Raw genomic sequence first — 22,634 nt, forward strand, 5'->3', positions numbered from 1 at the left:
ATCATATAATCATACAATAAAGCATCCTTCTTTCTATGTATTCGCAATACATTACATTTGTCTATGTTAAGGGTCAGTTGCCACTCCCTGCACCAAGTGCCTATCCGCTGCAGATCTTCCTGCATTTCGCTACAATTTTCTAATGCTGCAACTTCTCTGTATACTACAGCATCATCCGCGAAAAGCCGCATGGGACTTCCGACACTATCTACTAGGTCATTTATAAATATTGTGAAAAGCAATGGTCCCATAACACTCCCCTGTGTCACGCCAGAGGTTACTTTAACGTCTGTAGACGTCTCTCCATTGAGAACAACATGCTGTGTTCTGTTTGCTAAAAACTCTTCAATCCAGCCACACAGCTGGTCTGATATTCCGTAGGCTCTTACTTTGTTTATCAGGCGACAGTGCGGAACTGTATCGAACGCCTTCCGGAAGTCAAGGAAAATAGCATCTACCTGGGAGCTTGTATCTAATATTTTCTGGGTCTCATGAACAAATAAAGCGAGTTGGGTCCCACACGATCTCTGTTTCCGGAATCCATGTTGATTCCTTCAAATTAGATTCTGGGTTTCCAGAAACGACATGATACGTGAGCAAAAAACATGTTCTAAAATTCTACAACAGATCGACGTCAGAGATATAGGTCTATAGTTTTGCGCATCTGATCGACGGTCCATCTTGAAGACTGGGACTACCTGTGCTTTTTTCCAATCATTTCCGTTCCTCTAGAGACTTGCGGTACATGGCTGTTAGAAGGGGGGAAAGTTCTTTCGCGCACTCTGTGCAGAATCGAATTGGTATCCCGTCAGGTCCAGTGGACTTTCCTCTGTTGAGTGATTCCATTTGCTTTTCTATTCCTTGGACACTTATTTCGATGTCAGCCATTTTTTCGTTTGTGCGAGGATTTGGAGAAGGAACTGTAGTGCAGTCTTCCTCTGTGAAACAGCTTCGGAAAAAGGTGTTTAGTATTTCACCGACCTACATAGGGAGGAACGACAACCACGATAAAATAAGAGAAATCAGAGCTTGTACGGAAATATATAGGTATTCATTCTTTACGCACGCTATACAAGATTGGAATAATAGAGAATTGTGATGGTGGTTCGATGAATCCTCTGCCAGACACTTAAATGTGATTTGCAGAGTATCCGTGTAGATGTAGATGTACATCTACATCTACATGATTACTCTGTAATTCACATTTAAGTGCTTGGCAGAGGGTTCATCGAGCCACAATCATAATATCTCTCTACCATTCCACTCCCGAACAGCGCGCGGGAAAAACGAACACCTAAACCTTTCAGTTCAAGCTCTGATTTCTCTTATTTATTTTTGATGATCATTTCTACCTATGTAGGTTGGGCTCAACAAAATATTTTCTCATTCGGAAGAGAAAGTTGATGACTGAAATTTTGTAAATAGATCTTGCCGCGACGAAAAACGTCTTTGCTTTAATGACTTCTATCCCAACTCGCGTATCATATCTGCCACACTCTCTCCCCTATTACGTGATAATACAAAACGAGCTGCCCTTTTTTGCACCCTTTCGATGTCCTCCGTCAATCCCACCTGGTAAGGATCCCACACCGCGCAGCAATATTCCAACAGAGGACGAACCAGTGTAGTGTAAGCTGTCTCTTTAGTGGACTTGTTGCATCTTCTAAGTGTCCTGCCAATGAAACGCAACCTTTGGCTCGCCTTCCCCACAATATTATTTATGTGGTCTTTCCAACTGAAGTTGTTCGTAATTTTAACACCCAGGTACTTAGTTGAATTGACAGCCTTGAGAATTGTACTATTTATCGAGTAATCAAATTCCAACGGATTTCTTTTGGAACTCATGTGGATCACCTCACACTTTTCGTTATTTAGCGTCAACAGCCACCTGCCACACCATAACTGGGATGTATCATTGTTCTTTAATACAGCAATCTTTTCTAAATCGCTTTGGAGCTGATACTGGTCTTTTGATGACCTTACTAGACGGTAAATTACAGCATCATCTGCGAACAACCTAAGAGAACTGCTCAGGTTGTCACCCAGGTCATTTATATAGATCAAGAACAGCAGAGGTCCCAGGACGCTTCCCCGGGGAACACCTGATATCACTTCAGTTTTACTCGATGATTTGCCGTCTATTACTACGAACTGCGACCTTCCTGACAGGAAATCACGAATCCAGTCGCACAACTGAGACGATACCCCATAGGCCCGCAGCTTGATTAGAAGTCGCTTGTGAGGAACGGTGTCAAAAGCTTTCCGGAAATCTAGAAATACGGAATCAACTTGAGATCCCCTGTCGATAGCGGCCATTATTACGTGCGAATAAAGAGCTAGCTGCGTTGCACAAGAACGATGTTTTCTGAAACCATGCTGATTACGTATCAATAGATCGTTCCCTTCGAGGTGATTCATAATGTTTGAGTACAGTACATGCTCCAAAACTCTACTGCAAACCGACGTCAATGATATAGGTCTGCCGGCCAGGGTGGCCGAGCGGTTCTAGGCGCTACAGTCTGGAACCACGCGACCGCTACGGTCGCAGATTCGAATCCTGCCTCGGGCATGGATGTGTTTAATGTCCTTAGGTTACTTAGGTTTAAGTAGTTCTAAGTTCTAGGGGACTGTTGACCTCAGAAGTTGAGTCCCATAGTGCTCAGAGCCATTTGAACCATTTGATATAGGTCTGTAGTTCGATGGATTACTCCTACTACCCTTCTTAAACACTGGTGCGACCTGCGCAATTTTCCAATCTGTAGGTACAGATCTATCGGTGAGCGAGCGGTTGTATATGATTGCTAAGTAGGGAGCTATTGTATCAGCGTAATCTGAAAGGAACTAATCGGTATACAATCTGGACCTGAAGGCTAGCCCGTATCAAGCGATTTGAGTTGCTTCGCAACTCCTAAGGTATCTAACTTCTAAGAAACTCATGCTAGCAGCTGCTCGTGTTTCAAATTCTGGAATATTCCATTCGTCTTCCCTGGTGAAGGAATGTCGGAAAACTGCGTTCAATAACTCCGCTTTAGCGGCACAGTCGTCGGTAACAGTAACATCGGCACTGCGCAGTAAATGGGTAGGGCAAGCTGTATTTCTCACGTGTGGATTTTCCTAAATGCGAGATGATTCTTTGAGAAAAGCTTTCGTCAGTGGTTGTTTTGGAGCAGGGAATAAACACGAGATTTAGGTAGGCGAGCGGTAGGCGCGGTGGGCCGCGGAGCACTTGTGGGTCTTGTGGGCTGAGAGGGCGAAGCGCGCCAAGTGCGGCGGCGCGGAGTAAGCAGTGCGGGCCTGCAGCGGGCACAGTGCGGCTGGCGACATGGCGAGAGCTCGAGGCGGTGCGCTGCCGCTGCCGCTGCCTCTGCTGGCGGCGGCGGCTGTGCTGTTGCTGGCGGCGGCGGGCGCGTCCTTCCTGCAGTGCGACGACCACCTGGGCAGCTGCGAGCCGGAGCCCGGGCCCGGCGACGAGCCCGTGCTGTCGCGGCTGCTGCCCGCGGCCGGCAGCGGCGACCGCCAGGGGCTGCCCGAGCCGGCCGGCAGCGGTGGCGAAGCCCGAGGCGCGGCTCAGCCGCCTGTTTCCAGGGACGACACTGAGGAGCGTCGTGAAAGCGACACAGCGCGACAGAGGACACCCGTAGCCACAGCAACGAAAGAGCGAACGGATCCGTCCTCCATTGTTAATAGAGGGCAGGCAGTGACCCCACAGCCGACGAATAACGGCAAGCCTGAAGCTCAGTCGGGCGTTTCAAAGGACATTTTGAAGCACCATCATGGGGAGGACAGCTCTGGACAGGAGTCACCAGTAGCGGCTGCAGGTCTGCCGAAAACTTCTGCAGATAACTCTCCAACACTTGTTATACCTGCCAGTGTAGCACAACCATCTGTTCTGCAGCAGAGCAACGTTACGGAGAAAATGCCCGAAGGATCGTCTGAGAACCAGGTAAAAGTGCTAGTGGAACAAAGGAACGTGGCTAGTAAAACAGAACGGCAGCCAACTGTTGTACCGTCCGGATCCAAATCGCGAAGGAGAAGAGAAGTTGTGTCCGACGTTCCTGACCGAGCAGCTGCTGTTCCTTCGGGAAAAAGCGGTATCGGTGCGGGACAAAGCAAACGCCTACAGACAGAGTCTCCTCGCGAGGATTTAGGCAGATCCCAAAAATCGGCTTCAGAAGGTGAACGAAAAGCTGTGCGGAAGTCGGTGAGTTCTGTACCTGCTGGTGGAAAGGAGGGAACTAGCAAACCATCCACATCGACCACGAAGACTGCACACGATTTACCTCCCGCACCTAACGTAATAAAGGAAGCACATAAGCAGAATAAACATGTCACAGAGAAACAAGATCGACACGTGGAAAATGTCAAACATATTCAAAAACCTGGCGTACAGAAGCACCATTCACAGAAAGCTCCACCAGCCAGCAGTGACAGTAAAGTGAACGCTACTACGGTTAACAAGTATCAAAGTGTCAAATCTCAGAAGCCTGCGAATAACGGTGGGTCCAGCTCTTCTGAAGACGCGATGCCAAAGAAATCAACGCAATCACAGTCTCACGGTAATGGACAGAAAGAAGTAATAAAGCGATTTCGTTCTTCAGAGGAAAGCCATGGTGCTAGAAAAGCTCAGAAAACACATCCTGTCGAAAGTCAGGACTCACATCAGCAAGAAAATCTTCAAGGCAAAACTCGAAAAAGTACGGGAAGCGCTGAAGGAAAACATGTTTCAGAAGCGAAGAGTAAAACTGTAGTTGGGCCGAATAAAATTTCATCTGGCGTATATAGAGAAAAGGTTAAAGATCCAAGTTCAAAATTTTCAAACGTCGACTTTGGAGAACATCAGGCAGCGAATAATAAAGTAACAGCTCCTACGATTAGAAAGACGCAGCATACTCTTGTGAAATTAAAGAGCAATGATACATCCCAGTTAAACCAGGATGCTAATATGCAGATCGAAAAACAAAGAGTAAGAAGAGAAATAGGTGATCATAGTACATTCAGTGTTTCAGATGTTTCTGAAGATTCTAAATTGGACACTCATCATTTCGGTGAAATGCACCTCAACGAGACAGTAAAGAATGCAACAGTCAAGAAAGTTACTTTCAGCAACAGGTCGGCAACAGTAGATGACAGCTACAAGACAGCTTCCACGACCATTATAGTAGACGGGAATCTTTTTAGAGGTTCTGGGTCGAAAACGTGGAAACTGTCATCGACGGCGAATACCAGCCAAAATGAAGTAAGCAGGGAAGCGAGTGTGGAGGGGAAGTCAACGAAGCTGCCAGATTCTACGTTTACAGAGTCAAAGAATATTTCTTCGGAAACATCAAACAGGAGTGTCATTTCTGCTGGTAATCGCGTGAATACTACTGAAATCGATAAGAGCAAGAAACTTGAGGACTCTCCAGAAGTTCCGATCGCTCCATCGTCTTACGAGTCGGGCTTGAAATCCGCGTCGTTTTCCACATCAGAAAACACTGAGTCTGATTTCCAGGTTAAGCAGGCTCAAGCGGAACAGACTAATAGCTCCCGAGATAAGTCAACAGATGTAAGAGAAAATTCTGCAGATGTTCCCCCGGAAGAACATGCTCCTGTGTCGTGTCCAAGTAGAGGAGAAACGACGCTGAGGATAAAACGGGAGACAGCCCCGGAAGTGAAGACGGAAATAAGAGAGGAGAATATGAGAGACGAGGTTCCTCCTTTAGTCACTGATACGATAACCAACATCGACGCAGAGAACCAGTCGCAAGAAATAGAATCGGTAAGTAGTGAATCGGATGAAGTAAAAAAACTAAAGGAATACGATACTAAAAGTGCAGCAGCGCTTTCGGAAAGAATGCAGAGCGTGAAGACGGAAGTTATAGATAGTGGAACAGATTCCAGAAGTGAGCAGTCTACTGACGAAAAGCAAAAAGAATCTGGCGAGGAGAAGAACGAGGAATCAGTGTCGAATGACGCGCTTCACATACCAGATACAGGAATTAATTCCAGTGAATCAATTGTTACTGTAGCAGCTGGTCTGTCTAATCAGAAAATAACAAAAGGTGAACCAGTATCACAGAGGCTTGTGTCATTTCAAGAGAAAGAGAACTGCGACGAGGGCGGGAAATCGTTAATAGAATCTGTTGCAACAGAGGAATCAGGAACGATGAAAGGAGAACAGGAAGAAGTTTTTTCACCTGTGGCGACAGAGCTTAGTGAGAAGCCAAAGGGAGCTCACCTCCCGGTGATAAATGAGGGTGCAAGGGAGCGCAGCTCTGTGTCTGGAGCTGATAAGCCTGTGGTCGCCAATGACAAAGGTACTGCTGCTGGCGAAGGTGAACCACAAATAGGCGGCCCAGTTGCTGAGGCCATACAGAGCCATCCTTCGGAAGATGACACTCACAACGGTGACCCACCGGAGTCTGAGCCGAGGGCGCAGACTGGTGACAGCTCGGCTGAGGCCGTGGCGGAGAAGTGGGTAATGCCAGAGTCCAGTGGCAGGGTTGAAGAGTCTGTGCAGCAGCAGCCGCAGCTGCTGGAAGACGGCGAGGACTCGGAGCGGCTGCTGGTGCTGGCGGACAGGCTGCGGCAGCGCGACGGCGGCCGCAGGGACGCCGAGGAGGAGAGGGGGAGGGACAGGGAGAGGGACCGCCTCGACGAGCCGCAGCTGCACTTCCCCAGCGTGCCGCCCGGGGAGGACTTCCACGCCGCCAAGCTGGGCCTCTCTGATGGCATCTTCCTCTTCGGCTACCTCTCCACCTTCATATCGTGGCTGCAGCCGCAAGACTTCCCAGTCGGTGAGTCCAACGCCACGTTCTACGTTTGTTTTTCTGCAATGTCACGACATTCTTATGTTCTCAGGATCACATCCTGTTTCAGTAGATTTCTATGTACAAAACAATTCACATTGATATGTAATTTATCGCCAGACTTGCGAAACACAACCCGCTCTGTTCGTTCATGAAATCCAGAGCGCCGTAGACAAGGGCGTCCAGGTCGGTGCGGTGTTCCTTGCGTTTCGGAAGGCATTCGATACAGTTTCGTACTGTCGTAGAGCGAACAAAATGCGATTTTACCTGATACTGGATATATGACTAGATCTGGAATTGCCGGCAGGAGTGGCCGTGCGGTTCTAGGCGCTACAGTCTGGAACCGAGCGACCGCTACGGTCGCAGGTTCGAATCTTGCCTCGGACATGGATGTGTGTGATGTCCTTAGGTTAGTTAGGTTTAATTAGTTCTAAGTTCTAGGCGACTGATGACCTCAGAAGTTAAGTCGCATAGTGCTCAAAGCCAGCCAGATCTGGAATATCCAGCAGGTAGACCCTAACATTTTGCTTTTAACGGAAGAGATCGACAGATGGAAAAGTAATTTCAGGAGTATCCTATAGGGAGTATGAAAGAGCCGTCACTGTTTATAACATACTAGCTGAGTCACATGTGTTGACTGGGTATGTATTTATTCTAGTCTTCTATTAGTCCCTCTCTCTTCTCTTTGTCCATCTCCTTCAGTCCTTTCCGTCCATCTCCCTCATCCCACCCCTCTCCACCTCCTCAATCCTCAATCTATGTCCATCTCCAGCCCTTCTCTCTGTCAATCTTCTCCTCCCTCTTTCTGCCAATCTGCTCCTCCCACCTCAGTCCATCCCCTCCTTTCCCCCTGTCAATCCTCCTCTCCCTGTTCATCTCCTGCTCTTTCCTTTCTCTGCCCATTTACTTCTCCCCCTCTATTCATGTCCTCCTTCCGCATCTCTCTACCTACCTCTTCATGCCCCTGTCTGTGTCCGTCTCCCCAATCACTGTCCACTCCCTCCTCCCCTGTGTCTGTCCACCTCCTTTTCCCCCTATCTCTGCCCATCTCTTTCTTCCCCTCGCTGTCTGTTCAACTCCTCCTCCCCTCCTTCTCGCTATACGTTATTACGGCTATTCCAATAGGCGGCTCGTTATACTGCCTGGGAGATTAAACTGAGTGCCGGACCGAGACTTGAACTCGGGACATTTGCCATTCGCGATGGCAAATGCTCTACCGACTGAGCTACCCAAGCACGACTCGCGACCCCTCATCACAGCTTCAATTCTGCCAGTAGGCAAAGGTCACGAGTTCGAGTCTCGGTCGGGCACACAGTTTTAATCTTTCAGGAAGTTTCATATCAAGGCATACTCCACTGCAGAGAGAAAATTTCATTCAGGCGGCTGGTGCTTCTCACCCCCACAGTATTTCTTTTCACATTGCAGCTAACATATGTACAAAATTTGGCTGGAATCGTTTCAGAAGCTTACGATGAGCTTTTTCCCGTGATTTTGCCCTTGTACCCACTTGTCAGATATATTTAACACATTTCACATGTATTTGTACACATATTTCACCCATCTCTCTGGCGAATTTCGCCCCACAGTTTCATTTTCACGCAGCTCAATATTTATGACAAGGTATCACCTGATCTATGTACTGTAAAATGATATAATTTTGCAGGTACATGGAGTTGTATATGTGGCTGCTGCCTGCGAAATGTGTTGTGGACAGAGTTAGAAGTAAAGAAGTAATAAATTAAAGCGTTATGCTTCATGCGGCAGTTTTATTGCGTAAACAGCGAAAGTGTAGTCAGCGAAAAATCTTTCTCCGTTTATCATTTTGTGGGGGGTGGTCAGTGAGAAAAAATTTCGCAAATGTTTGAAATTATGTGTAAAGATTGTTACAGTTCTCTAAGTAATCTCATGCTCAAATACTAGATGAACAAAGTACGGGTATCCGCGCGTCGTGGTCGAGCCTGATTTTTTATCCCCCCCCCCCCCCCGACCCCTTTGATAGATACATGTTGTTACCCCTAAAGCGATGATTTGCAGACAGTAGGTTATACATGTACCAAGTTTGCTTGAAATCGGTCCGGTGGTTTAATAGGGGATGTGGAACATACACGCGTATATACACATATATACACGCATCCATTTTTATAATATCATAATATTAATGATCTACCAGGTGACGTTCGAGGCTCTTTAAGGCTATTCACAGAACATGCTGTTCTTGGACAATTGGCGATAAACCTAGAAAAAACATCCAGAGTGACCTAAAGTGGAACCATATACAAGTAACTGTAAGAAAAGCAGATGCCAGGCGGAAGTTAAATGGAAGCATCTTGAAAATATGTAAGTCTGCCATGAAAGAAATGCCTTAAAAATTTAAACCCATTCTGGATTGTTTCTCACCAGTCTGGGACCTTTACTAAGCATGGTTAATAGGAGAGATAGATAAGATCGAACGAAGTGCGTATCGGTTGGTCACAAGATTCATCAGTACACGCGAGATTGTTACGGAGATACACGACAAACTCACGTGCAGACACTACAAGAGAGGTATTGAGCACCATGAAGTGGTCCATAGTTGAATTTTCTACGCTGTACGTTCAACAAAGTAACACGCTACTTTCTCTCACATATGTCTCGCCAAATTAGAACGACAAGAAAATCAGGCAAATTAGAGGTAGTATTGAGGTTTATGAAACATCGTTTTTCCCATTCACCATTCTGTGGTGGACACGATATGTAAGGTGGCTTTCGGGGTACTGGTGCAGATTTCACTGCCGAAAGCTTCCCAAATAATTAACCGAGAAACAGCTCCGTCCGAATTCGATTTTCGACAAGTCTCATGCTGGTTACTCATTGGCATCTGGCTTTGACAAGTAGGAAACTCGTTGAAATGGCTTATCAGGGCGAAGCTGTTGCTTGTTTCATAATTTCCGAAGATTTCATAACAATCCTACAATACTGGTAGAATGTATCCGACCCTCACATTATCAAGGAATTTAAGATGTAGTCGGCGATTGCAAGTACTAATAGTGATAGCTTGAGTTAAGGTTCCACATTGGGCAGCTTAATAATATTTATTTCACTGGTTTAGTATGAAACAGCCCTACAGTCTCCTACGGCACCGCTTCTTCTTTCATCTTTCTGATAATATCGAATGCATCCCAGCTGAGAAAAGCTGCTGAAAACTAGCTGCATTACACGTATCAACAGTCCGCCCCTGGTAGCTGAGTGGTTTTGCCGGCACGGTAGCTCAGCGTGTTTGGTCGGAGAGCTGGTTGGCCTCTGAAATAAAAAACTGAGTAGAAGGATCAACAAATGAAGTTAAACGGATGTCTTGTGACGTCCGAAACGAGCAAACACAACAACCAAGAACGAAAAAGAAAAAAAAAGTGGTCAGCGCGGCAGACTGTCAATTCTAAGGGTCCGGGTTCGATTCCCGACTGGGTCGGAGATTCTTCTCCTCTCAGGGACTGGGTGTTGTGTTGTCCTAATCATCATCATTTCATCCCCATCGACGCTCAAGTCCAAAGTAACCTCAAAGCGGAAGACTTGCACCCAATGAACGGTCTACCCGACGGGAGGCCCTAGCCGCAAGACATTTACATTTTACATATCAACAGGGTGCAAGATTTTCAACTCATTTAAATACACTAGTTTTCCCCGTTAAATCAATTTTGCTAGAGATTCTAGACCCACCGATGTTTTGTGAAAGTATAGGACCATCGGATGTCAAGGTCAGAATACATTTTTGACCCCTGCAACGTATGGCATGGACCGTTAAAAGAAAAGAAAAGCCGTTCGGTTCAAATTTGTTTCGTGACCATGCTGTTGCAAAAGAACACGTTTTTGTCTCGGCGCCCTCATGTTCGGGCCGTAATGGAACACCAACGTAAGAACTTGGAAGCCATCCCGTACCACCGCAAGGAATCTATGGGAGAGATCAGTAGGGGAGGCACTCGATATAAGCAATAAACCTAGCGCAGACACTGTTCCCGCCCATACTTACACGGTATCTTGTCTCGTCCGTTTGATGTTGATCGTTTGTGAAATCTAACCCATAAGTCTGCCGCCATCTTAGCATGTTATGACTTTCATTACCCTGGAGTCAGAAGCGCAGAGTTTAAATCGCGGTAGCCAGTCGGTCGCGACACGGGAAGATGCATTAGATTATCATGTGTGCCGTGACCACGTGAGCCTGCAGTCTGCAGCCATCACTCTGAGACAATTTTGTTAATCTTGCCGCACATACCGCTTTTGCAACGAATCTCGATTTATCTCATAGCAAAGAAATGTTTCCGCCTCTTCTCTCAGACTAGTTTTTCACGTCCAGTTATGAATGCCGAGAGGCTGAAGCAAATTTGTTCATCATAACTGCTATTCTTATCTATATAAACAACCGACAACAGACAACAGACTATCAGCACTGATAATCCGACATTGTGGATTGGTGGTAAATGCCAGCTGACGTAGAGACTTGGAGACGAATCCTTCTGCGCAAAAGGAAGAAAGTAACTTTCGCGTGATGTGCCACTGCCATGTAACATAGCTTGATGAAACTTGGATAATACATAAAAGGAACTCCTGCAGTATAGTACAGAAGATAACTTAGTGAAATAAGCAAACCGACTGACAAAAATGACACTTTTATTTAAAGACAGTAAATACACCCAAGTCACAGCGATTCGTTGTGGTCCCCTGGACATTATAAAAGGCAGGACATGGTTCTCAATAAGGTGTGTGTGATAATTACGCACGGTAATGCATGCTCAGCAACTTGATCCCACATTGGAGTTCTTACGGTACGGCGTCCATTCCTCCGCCAGCGTGCTTGACAACTTCTGCATGGTCGCTGGAGCAATTGGACGTGACGCAATACGATTCCCCGACGCATCCCACACGTGCTCGATAGGATCTAAGTCGGGCCAACGGGCAGGCAAGTCCATTCGCCGAATATCCTCTCATTCCAAGAGGTCCTCCACATGCACACTTCGATGCGGTCGCGTCTTGTCATCCAGTAAAATGAGGTCAGGGCCGAATGTACCCCTTAAAAGACGTGCATGTCACAGTAACGTTGAGCGGTGAGTGTCCCATGTTCAAAGATTTGTAAGTCACCCGTGTAACATTAGGCCTCCTTAGGGAATAACACTTCGACCAGCTAAACGATCATATTCGACAATGTTCCTCGGTGCGTTACTTGATCTCACCTCTCACCATATGAGGTCGTTTTCGTGGTCCAGTTGTTATATTAAGGGGGTGGGGGTATTATGTTGCGTGGGCGTACTGACCTCCAAATCTTCGTAAACTTTAGACTCACCCGTCGTCTTTATTATAACACTGTCCTCCTTCCCTTGTGCGTCTTTTCAGGGCAGTATTTGGCTCTGCTTTCGTTTTTGTAGATGACGTTCCGCAACTGCATTGAACAGTGCAGGTAGAGGAACTCTTGGAACGAGAAAATATTCGGCGAATGAACTGGTCTTCCGCGACCTAAATCCCATCGAGCCATTGGGAAGACGTATTGCAGCCGCACAACGACCATTTACCGGTTGCCAACCGTGGTGCTGGAGGGATGGAACGGCCTGCCACAAGAACTTCTCACCAACCTTGTTACCAGCATGGGAGCGTACATTGCATTCCATGGTGATCACACACCCTATTAAGAACCATGCCTCGCCTTTCGTAATATCTAGGCGACTATTGCAAATCGCAGTGGCTTCAGTGCAGTTATTGTCATGGAATAAAAGTGTCGTTTCTGTTTGTCACATTGCATATTTCTTTAGGTTACCTTCGGTACTATACTATAGCAGTTCTATGTACGTTCCACGTTTCATCGATCTGTGCTAGTTGGTAGCGACACATCATTCGAAACTTACTTTAGTCCTTAAGTTTTGCACACCGGTATATGAAACCACAGACAGAAAGCTACTAAAAAATAGGTTTTCGACTAAAATGACGGTGTTGTATTGCCACTGTAGCTGCTACCAAGTCAACGCACCTACTGATCAAAATTTGTACTATTCCGTTCGTTCGCACAGCCCATTTCTCACCAGTAGCCAGTGTAAGGAATGAACTTGCGACCTCTCATCCAACGGAGCACAACTTTAACCAATAAATAAACAGTCTCTGTGTGATCATCTTTCCAGAGGTGGTTGCGGGGCTCGGCTGTTCGATACAAGATGTCAAATTAAACACCCGTCAGCCGTCTAGTTTCCAAACTTATTTTATTTGGCTACCAGTTTCGGCGATTCACTACGCCATCTTCAGGCCCCTGACCGACCTGTAGGGAGATTCCACCTCGGTTCTGATCAAAACAGCGATTGCTAGAAGTAGCAGAAATCTACTATTACCAGTATTGCTGGTCCCTGTTTTGATCATAACCGAGGTGGAATCTTCCTAAACGTCGGTCAGGGACCTTAAGATGGTGTCGTAAATCGCCGAAACTGGTAGCTAAATAAAATAAGTTTGGAAACTAGACGTCTCAAAGGTAATAAAATTATAAACAGCCGACCAGTTGCAATGGATAAAGAAATTCTTTACCTAGGTTTCGACAAATGTAAATTTGTCTTCTTCAGAAGGTAACCTAAGGACAATGAACATCATAGCTTGCATTAGAAAAGTATGAAACTTAAAAGCCAAGAATGAATTTTAAGACAAATTAGAGAACCGTTGCTGTTGTGCAGCTATGTTTAAAATATCGTCTCAATGGTGTTTAATTTGACATCCTATAGTGAATAAACAGTTTTGAAGTCCACACGATGTTTATTTGTTTAGTCTGCTCACGACTATTCGGCAATCTGAAGTTTATGAGATACGACTGGATAATGTGTCACGCTGAATTTTAGCCCATCGGGAGAAAGTCACAATTTACACCAAAAATCCCAAAATTTCCGGAAACGTCGTTTACAACGGATTTCATCAGTTTCTAAACTAATCAGCTTTTCAGCAAAAAGGCAATTAGATTTCACGTAAATATTACAGTGCCAGGCACCACATCCTCAAGATAGTAAAGCCGAGCCCTGACTGAGCCCTGACTCCTAGCGTCGATCGCGCGTAAATCTCTCCCTCTTCCAGGACGCGCAATCGCTTTCTGCTCTAATTGGTTGGAACAGACTGTAGCCATTAAGCTTCACAGCTTTTCTCTGACAACACGGTAATACCCCTCCTTGACCAACTCCGAATTTAATTTAACCGTATACGAAAATACTTTCCAAAAAGCAAACAATCTTAAAAATTTGTCTTAAGGACAAAAATAAAGAGTTTGTTTCTAGAATATCTAAAGTGGCTACTTTACAATAAGGATTTTATGCCATACATGTGTCTCGCAGAACAATTCTCAACGTGTGTGTGTGTGATTGAGGTTTACGAACGCTCAACAGCGACCATACGAAAAATAGTAGGTGTAGTGAGTTACACAATGAGATTCACACACTAAGTCATCATTAAAATTTGTAGCATACACACTTATTTCCCCCGCCCCACTCATTCCGACAACATACCAAATGAAATGATATGATTATTTGACAAAACAACTAAGTACAATAATTACTGTTCGAAAATGAAACCATGATGTAAAATGTATTCCTATGAACAAAATACTGTTTAAATTAACTGTTTAGTAGCAAAGTATTTAGCTAAAGTCCTTTTCTGACTTTTTCATAAAAATGTAAATGTGACTTGTAAAAAATTTTGGTTTTAAGTAATTTTGAACAACTCGGAAATTATTTCGGGTGCAGTACCGAAACTCTTATAAGTTACTTGAAATTTCATGAGGTATGGTGTGGGAAATGACTTTATTAATTCACAAGTTGGTATTTGATTTTTACGGTCTGCAAAGAACGCAAGTGAGTCACGGGGCCCGCCTGCACAACGAGCTCAGAGGCGACAGGCGGCGCTGTTTCAGCGCGGGGACGCGTTATTAAGGGGACAGCGCCACTGAGTGCAGCAGGAAGAACCTTACAGTTTTTTAATCGTCGAAACACATAAACTCGGATACTGTCCTTATAACCACACGTTGGGCATCCTTCGGTTTTATTCGTTTTCTCCTTCGGCAGTGGCGACTAAAAACGTTGGTTTGGCCACCACCTACTGCGCAAACACGCTGACTAATCCTTAAAGAAAATATTTCTCTTGATTTCACTGAGTAACTGAATTTCGGAGATCTCTTCGGCGAATGCATGACATACTTCGTGGATGAAGAGTTATACAAAGAAAAAATTTACGGATTTAGGTTGGACGAAACCATTAAAGACTATGCACAACGCCGGAGTAGAATATCGAACGTGTTATTTCCAACGAATCCATCACAACGTTCTATTTATTACACCCGGGAGGAGCATTGTAACCCTCTTCCTCCAGATGTGAGTCCCGAGGCCTCATTTCATTGTAGCTGTCGACAAATTCGCGTCAGAAAACATCATTTTTTGAGAGTGATTAAGTGGTATTAAATAGCGAAAATGTATAAAAATGGTCTCCTTTTCTTAAAGTTCTCTTTTTTCCGATGTTCGGTCAGCATTCGCTGGATTGTGGTTCTACTTGTCTACACAAGAAAACTATAAATGCTGCTTTGAGTCGGAGTAAAGGTAGCAGTTCCAAATGCAAGTAGGGTTAGCGTCACGAAAGGATAGCAAGTAGTGAATTCTCATACCGCTTAGTTAGAAGCGTAAAGTAGAAGTGACAAACAAAGCTTTTGCATGCTCGCAACGTATTCATCCAAGAAACGTTTGTGCTGCGTTATTTACATAATGGTGAATATAGGAACGCTTACCTAATAATGAAGATAGGAATGTTCACGATTTATGGATACCGTAGGAAATAATTTCCACCTGAACGAATTATAGTGTTATTTGTCTTATGTTATTTGGTGAAATCACAGAAAACAGATTTTCGGGCTATGTTGTGTATCATACGAGTGCAACCCTTTAGTCCCACTGTTATTTGAAGGTATGCAGACTAGGCTGAAGATTATCATGCATGTAAGATAATATCTAAAGTATCCACTTTGTAGACACACTCTAGGCATAGCGTTACGAGAAATAAAAACTAAATCAATTTTCATTTATAAAAACTCAAGTTTCACAAATGTGGGAGGCAGTCTAGTTTATCCCTCGAAACAGACTGCGAGTGTTGAGATAAACGGTAAAGATTGCTGCAGAGTGCTGGAGCAGTTGTGATGTTTTCACGAGGTTTACATGGTGTGATCTGAAAACCCCGAAGATCTGTATCTGCGTACTGTCATTTCATTCTTGTGCAACGTGGAAATCAATCTTGATAAAAGCGACGTATTCCTACGGCAAAAAACTGACAGGGCAAAAGGATGCTACCAATGTTGAAGTGAAGCGGTTGAAAAATCAACCAGCCAGTTGCAAATAAAGGTTTATTAGCCCTTGACCATGGTTTCGATATCTGTAAAAATATCTTCTTCGGAAGTAGTGCCCTAAAAATGAATACAAAATTATTTTTACAAACGTAATAAAATATTAATAGAAAAATATTTTTGAGTTAAACCTAATCACTTATTACATCACATGATGGCACAATAGATTAGATGAAGCCGATCGGCTCTTGTCATATACAAAATTGATAAAATAAGAAATACTGCAAGCCATGGCTTTAGATAGGGCCAGTTTACGTACGTAGTACTTCAGAATGAATATTCATTAGTAAATGCCCGGAGGTAGAGGCTCTGGTCAACATAAAATTATAATAGGCGTCATAGGAAAAAATATTTGCATGTACCTTATGGTAGAGATTAAGGCCAACTGCTACAGATATACAGGCTCAAGCGACCAGGAAAATTTGGGCTGCAGAGGGCGATAAATATATGCGCATAAAAACTGCGTCTTGGTTGTGTTGGACAACAGCATTATATAATAAAATAAGTATGACATTTCCTCTACAAAGCTATTAAAAATAGTAGATTTACAGGTATACGTTACGTATAAAATTATTAATGCATTTCCTGACAGCGTAATATTGTACAGAAATTCAGCATGCAGAAGGTAGAGTTCTGTTTATAAGAGATCACTGTTACAAAGGCATGGGGAAAGAAGAGCAAATATAAGCTAAAACAACCTCATTAACACGAAAAAACTTCCGCTTAACACTATGGAAGCTTAAGCGATAAGAAAAATGGGAAAGCAGTGGGCTATATACATGCGCGTAAGCACTGCGTCTTGCTTGTGTTAAGTAACATAATTTTACATTAAGGCAATATGAAAGTTCCTTATAGAAGGCCACTAACAAATGCAATAATTTTATGGTATACATTAAATATAAAATCTGTAATACATTTATGTAGCACAGTGACATTGCACGTAGCTTTAGTGTGCAGAAGATAGCAGATATAAAGCTTACTTCCGTTACCAAAAAGGTGGAAGGCATAATAAAAGGATAAAGTTACATCTCAACATAAAAGTTACGTCACAACATAAAGTTACATCAAAAAATAAAAAAAGAGAATTTTCTGTTAAACTGTACCAGTATCATTTTTTTAATATCAATTGTATGAACATGTGTTGTTGATAAGGCCACGAAAAATGAAAGCCAGTGATATGGAATGTCAGGGGCTCAACAAAAGAAAAAATATATTCTGAGGAAAACGCCATGTTCACCGACATTGGGGAAGATCGTATACACTTATTATATGAGTGTGAGCAGCGGTTTAAAGCCATCCTGGAAGTGCTTAATCGCCAGTTGCAACTGATCGTTCAAAATGTTTTCATCTCCCTTAGCAAGAGGTTTACAAATTTCAATTAAAGCCAGATATAAGGAGCATCTGTTGGGTGAGAAAGGGGGAAATGTGCGTAATTCTTCATTTGCTGATCATTTACTTATTTCAGACCATTTTCCGAGGCAATTAGAAGAAACTGTAGTTTACGTAAGGAAATAAAAGGCTGGACATTGGATTTATTAGAAGAACTTGACATTCATATAAACATCTTGCTAGGGGAGACGGTAATATTTTGAAGGAGTGAACCGCTTCAGATTTACACAGTTGCAGTTTCGCTGCCAAGTTTAAGATTTTGTAATGTCAAAGTAGTGGATTATGTTTGTCTTGAGTGGTGGGAATGTTACTGACGCAATATACGAGACAAAAGAAATAGGTAATATGTGATAGACGCCTTACAATAGCTCACAGCTCATAGCGCATTATTTCTCCCGACGGTACAAAATTGTTAAGGCTTTCGTGGCCTCTTGTTGACGAACTGCCTATTGGCTTCTGTTTCGGGTTCTTCGGCCGCCGTTCATCTAATGATTTTTCTGACGTTTCGCCAACGCGAGTGGCTGGCATTGTCAAAGCTTCACCCTCCACTGCCATGCAAGACATCAGAAAGCTCTTCCATGCATGTCTCACCACGAGCTATTTCACGTGGAATGGCGATTTCTACGAACAGCTGGAAGGCGTTTCCATGGGTAGTCCTCTCAGTCCAGTGGTGACCAACTTCTTCATGGAACAATTCGAAGCACAGGCACTGGACTCGGTGACTTGCAAACCTAAGGTGTGGTACAGGTACGTCGATGATACTTTCGTGGTGTGGAGCCATGGTGAAGAACAGCTCGGTGACTTCCTAAGACACTTGAACAGCCTCCATACCAACATAACATTTACCATGGAAGTAGAAAAGGACAAGAAACTGCCATTTCTAGATGTGCTGGTCACAAGGGACGGCGAAAACCTGGGACACAGCGTGTATCGAAAACCGACACACACGGACCGATACCTGCACAAACTGTCAAACCACCACCCGAGCCAGAAAAGAGGCATGATTAGTACGCTCGTAACGAGAGCAGGACGAATATGTGAGCCGCAACACCTCAAACGAGAAATGCAACACCTGGAAACTGTCCTGAGGAGCAATGGGTACTCCACAAATTATATTAGAAGTGTAACAGAGCTAAACACTCGGCGAAGTAAGGAACTAGAAAAAGAAATGTCGGGTACGGCCTTTCTGCCATACGTTCCCAGAGTGACGGACAGAATCGGCCGTATATTGCGCAAATATGGCGTAAAGACGATTTTCAAACCGACAAGGAAGACCAAAGAGTGTCTTAGATCGGCGAAGGAGAAAAGAGACCCACTTGCAATGTCGAGAATATACCGTATACCATGCACATGCGGAAAAGTTTATGTCGGAATGACTGGACGATCCATTAACACCAGGATCAAAGAGCATAAGCGACATTGCAGGTTGGGGCAGGTGGAGAAATCGGCCGTGGCACAGCACGCACTGAATGAGACCGACCACGTAATAAAATTCGCCGACACGGAAGTTCTGGCTGTAGAGAAGCAATATCACACGCGCTTGTTCAGAGAAGCCGTAGAAATACAAAAACATGCGAACAGTTTGAACAAGAAAGAGGAAAGCGTTAAGGTAAACGGATTCTGGCTTCCCGTACTGCAGCGAACGACCGTCGCAGGTAGCAAGAGGAGAACCGCACCGGAAATGACCGCGGAGAAGCCCTCGGACGTTGGCGCGCCAGGTACATTTAGTCTGCGGCCGCGAGCTCGGCTCCAGTTCACCACCGGCAATGAAGGGTGAAGCTTTGACAATGCCAGCCACTTGTGCTGGCGAAACGTCAGAAAAATCATTAGATGAACGTCGGCCGAAGAACCCGAGACAGAAAGCAATACGAAGTTTGTCTCCCGAGGGTGATAGAAACGCCGTGTTTAAGGAGTTCATCGGTACATATTCACAAATTTTTAAATAACATTTTCCCATTTTATGTTTGGATCTCATGAATTTGTAACTACAAACATCAGTAGCACGTGCATCAGGAAACAAAGTCTTCCTGATGTAATATGTACGTCCATATATGTGTCTTTTTTGTTGTTTTTCAGTCACGTGTAGGTGAGCGTATATGTATGTTGGAATTCACAGCAAACTGATGAAAAACTGTACTTCCAATCTACTTTATTCCTTTAAACAGTGCATTACAGAATAAAAACATGACATATGTTTTTGCAGTGTATGTCTCCTATTTATAACCATAACAAAGGACAATCACAATACTTAGTAAAATCGATTTTGTATACGAATGTGCATTTCTGGTTTTGTTATAGACTGTTTGATCTCAGTGAAAGGTTACTGGTGTTTAAAAGCTTCACTTAATCAGAAAAATTACATATACTGCTCATCTTTTCTGAGATGCATGAATTCTATTAATTACAAAACCTGTACATTGTTCGTTATACCAACTTCAAATACTGGTCTCCCACTAAGGATAGTCACTTCCATGTACTTCGTACGTGTTAACACATATGTATCACAAATCATAGTTTATTGCATTCTATAATTTTAAAGTTCACCGCTCTCACGTTCACATACAAACTGTTCCCCAAGCTACAACACACAAAGTGCCTGATTGTTTTACGCCACAAGAGAGCAGCTAACAGATATACGAAATGCTGTTTTCTAGACAATAAGTTTTAAATTCTTCCAAACTGGTTATTCGGTTTTAAAATAGGAAAATCATCTGTAGTTGCAGAGTGTAACCATACTTAATAAATTTTCTGCTGCACAATAGGCAGGTCAGAAGATGCGCCAATTATAAGTGAGAAAAAGCATTTACTGCGGTCATAAAACACTGCAGTCTATGTGCTTTTATATTAATTTTAGTTATCCGCTTCACAGCGTGCAAATAGGTCCACACCTTGTAAGGTGTGTTTCCAAACTTCTCCACGACCAATCTTGATTTAAATATTTGGTAAGCTGAACGTATTTCGATTGCACAAATGGATCGCCATGGTAACTGAGCTGCACATTACAATATGAGAATAACAGTACGCTCAATTAGTAACTGACAAAAGATACGTTCGAACTCAATGTCATCACCCAACTACTGGCTATTTAGGTGCTTCACATTTTCACTAAACTCCATAGTTTGACAGGAAAGAATGCGTAGACATATATCAATTACATGAAAACGTTTAAGCACATGCTGTCTTGACTGATAACCGAGTGAGATGTTACAGGGTTACCGTCAATACGTGGACTCGTATTCCAGAGGACAACAGTTCACATACCAGTACGACCATCCAAATTTAGAGTTTGCTCAGTTTTCCTAAATCGCTAAAGACAGACGGTCAGGATGGTTCCTGTTATAAGTACACATCCGATTTCGTTTTCGTGGAGTCGGCTATGTACGAATTCAGCTGTTATTTGTTTCGTCCAATTAAAGACAATTTCCTTGCAGCTGCGTTTTTATTCTACTTTATTTCATGAATATACAATCGATTTCAAGACAGCATCCCTAACTCATCGCTGAAGATGAGACAATATAGTCTTGAAATCAACTGAACATATATAATATGAAGAGAAAAAATAATGTAGCTACAGGGAAATTGATTTTCGTTGGAATATATGAGATTTGTTTTCCCATCCTTCCGAAAAAGTGTATAAGATTCTCCCCAATGGCATGGGATCTTATACACGCAACGTTTCCCAAGGCTGTGGTCTTCTTTGACCGAACACAATAAATTCCTCAGTTTTGCTGGTGGCCGAAAAACACATATGCTGTCGTGCCTTTTGAGAATTCTTTCTATTCCTGAAGAAGTGCCACCAAAATAGGGCAAGAGCGCCATTGCAATGGGTGTCTGCATGGCGTATCTGTCTACCGTAATAGGCATTCTGTTGGTATACCGTACTTAGGTGTTGTAGCTCACCAAGTAGACTGTCGGCATTTTGAGAGCACATGTGCTCTATGCACCAAAGAGCTTAATATACTACCGCATTGTGCAGGGTCATAAGATCCCATGCCAATGTGGAGAATCTTACATTGGGTAGACATACCGAACGGTGCAAGAACGCTGCATCGAACACCGTTGTCATACACGTCTGGGGCAACCTGATAAATCAGCTGTGGTGGAACATTACCTGGACACGGGGCATTGTATATTTTACGAAAAGACAGAAATTTTATCCCCAGCGTCATCTTTCTGGGACTGTGTTGTTAAGGAGGCCATGCACATCCGTATGGCGGACAATCTTATCAACAGGGATGTAAGTTTTCAAGTAAGCGCCGCCTGGAATCCAGCACTGGCTGCCATTAAATCAAAATAGGGAAAAGAAGAACCTCCGATTCATCAGTCGACGAAAAGTACTGCTGATATTTAATTCTGGTTTTAACCGCAGGAGCGTCCGGCAGCACAGTCATTGCCTACAGCTCGCTCGCGAAAGGCCTTTCTGCGGCTTCCAGCAAGGGGCACTGGGAACGCCACTTTCCTCCTATTGCGAACGTCTTCCGGCGCACGCGTATTGCTGCTCCTGGCCTCATAACTTTCGGCGCCGCCTCGCAATTATCAATACTCGCGTCTTGCAGCAGTGACAGCAGCAACTACCAAAAAATGGTTCAAATGGCTCTTGACTTAACATCTGTGGTCATCAGTCTCCTAGAACTTAGAACTACTTGAACGTAACTAACCGTCGGCCGGTGTGGCCGAGCGGCTCTAGGCGCTTCAGCCTGGAACCGCGCGACCGCTACGGGTGCAGGTTCGAATCCTGCCTCGGGCATGGATGTGTGTGATGTCCTTAGGTTGGTTAGGTTTAAGTAGTTCTAAGTTCTAGGGGACTGATGACCCCAGATGTTAAGTCCCATAGTGCTCAGAGCCATTTGAACTTAAGTAACCTAAGGACATCACACACATCCATGCCCGAGGCAGGTTTCGAACCTGCGACTGTAGCGCTCGCGCGGTTCCAAACTGAAGCGTCTAGAACCGCTCGGCCACAGAGGCCGGCAGCAACTACCACCACTTGAAGATGCCAAGGAGTTGCATCAATGAAATACTGTAGGATTTACACAGTACGATCAGGCGGCAAAGCCGAGAAATGTATTTGCAAACCTAAGTTATTTTGG

At 44.1% G+C, this 22,634-nt stretch overlaps 1 protein-coding gene across 1 annotated transcript in view; it reads left to right on the forward strand.

The window, feature by feature from the left end:
* The first annotated feature begins 3,322 nt into the window (after positions 1-3,322).
* LOC126424197 (filaggrin) overlaps positions 3,323-22,634 on the forward strand; it is a 147,806-nt gene continuing 128,494 nt past the window's right edge. The window contains exon 1 of the mRNA XM_050087255.1: positions 3,323-6,776. Within this exon, the coding sequence (XP_049943212.1) occupies positions 3,323-6,776 (3,454 nt within the window). The remainder of the gene's footprint in view (positions 6,777-22,634) is intronic.

The sequence above is a fragment of the Schistocerca serialis genome, chromosome 1 (assembly GCF_023864345.2).
Source record: "Schistocerca serialis cubense isolate TAMUIC-IGC-003099 chromosome 1, iqSchSeri2.2, whole genome shotgun sequence".
NCBI lineage: Eukaryota > Metazoa > Arthropoda > Insecta > Orthoptera > Acrididae > Schistocerca > Schistocerca serialis.